This window comes from Poecilia reticulata, linkage group LG21, assembly GCF_000633615.1.
Source record: "Poecilia reticulata strain Guanapo linkage group LG21, Guppy_female_1.0+MT, whole genome shotgun sequence".
Taxonomy (NCBI): domain Eukaryota; kingdom Metazoa; phylum Chordata; class Actinopteri; order Cyprinodontiformes; family Poeciliidae; genus Poecilia; species Poecilia reticulata.
In genome coordinates, this window is record NC_024351.1 from 4,538,204 (window position 1) to 4,539,340 (window position 1,137).

The following is a 1,137-nucleotide window of genomic DNA, read 5'->3' on the forward strand; positions in this document are numbered from 1 at the left end:
TGAAGGCTACATAGTCACTTGATTGCGCTATAAAATCAAGCATAATGCTGTTCAACCATCCAGACCACTCAGGTCTTCTGGTTCTGGTTCTGGTTCTGCTCTGCATCCCCAGAACCAAACATGGAGATGCAGCATTGACCTTCAATGCACCACAGATCTGGAACAAACTYCCAGAAAACTGTAAAACAGCCAAAACACTGAGTTTCTTTAAATCAAAGCTAGAAAACYCATTTGTTTAGAGCTGCCTTTCATTAATAATAACCGGAATATCATTAGTTTTATTCCGTTTGCTACACAAATAAACCAGACTTAACTACAGGATTCGATTTTAGGACTTATTCTCCTTTTTGGTGTGTTTTCCCTCATTGGGCCAAATAACCATGAGTTTTTCTGAAGTGTCTCATCATTTTTATGCTGACGATGTTGAGCTCTAGTGGTTTTTAGCTAGTTTTAGGCTGCATGATGTAATCTGATTGTGTGTCCCGGAGCAGACAGCGTGTTCCGRGCACGCTGGACGAAGAGCTGGGCCCGCCRACCACGCCTGAAGCCCGAAACGATGAGAAGGCTCTGATCGAGCAGCTCGTGTCCTTCCTGAGCGGGACGGACGAGAGCGAACTGGCCGAACTGGACAAGGCCCTGGGTATCGACAAACTGGTTCAGGTAACCCAGTAAACGCCTTGGATTGGCTGGAAATGATGCAGAAAATGGAGGAAATAAAAACTTTGGGAAGTGGGTTTTTGTTGGGTTCCTTAAAGCCACAGAGGGACGGCTTCAGGGTTTGTGCCGGTGGTTAAAATCCTTAAAAATGCCGGATTTTCAGTTAGATGTCTTCAAGGTTTTGATTTCTGCATAATATTCTTGATATTCAAACAGTTTGGTAACAAAATTCAGCCTAATGTTTGATTAGAGGCCAAACTGAAACGGTTCACATGCCTCATAAAAAGACAGATTTGTTTTTTTTTTCTCGCTGTCTGAAGTTAAATCAGGCTAAACTTGTTTTAAGTCAGTTAGAAAAACCAAAATTATTTGCTAAGTGGCAGAAAAAGTCTTTTAGAGATTTTTTTAATCTTCCTGCATTTAATCTGAGCAGGAAGATAATTTACCTAAAGTGTCAGCACACTGCTTCAGTTATTACAT

General features: G+C 41.5%; 1 protein-coding gene across 1 annotated transcript in view; it reads left to right on the top strand.

Moving 5' to 3' along the window:
- ncoa1 (nuclear receptor coactivator 1) overlaps window positions 1-1,137 on the top strand; it is a 42,244-nt gene that overhangs the window by 36,802 nt on the left and 4,305 nt on the right. The window contains 1 exon segment of the mRNA XM_017302114.1: window positions 492-660. Coding sequence (XP_017157603.1) covers window positions 492-660 — 169 coding nt within the window.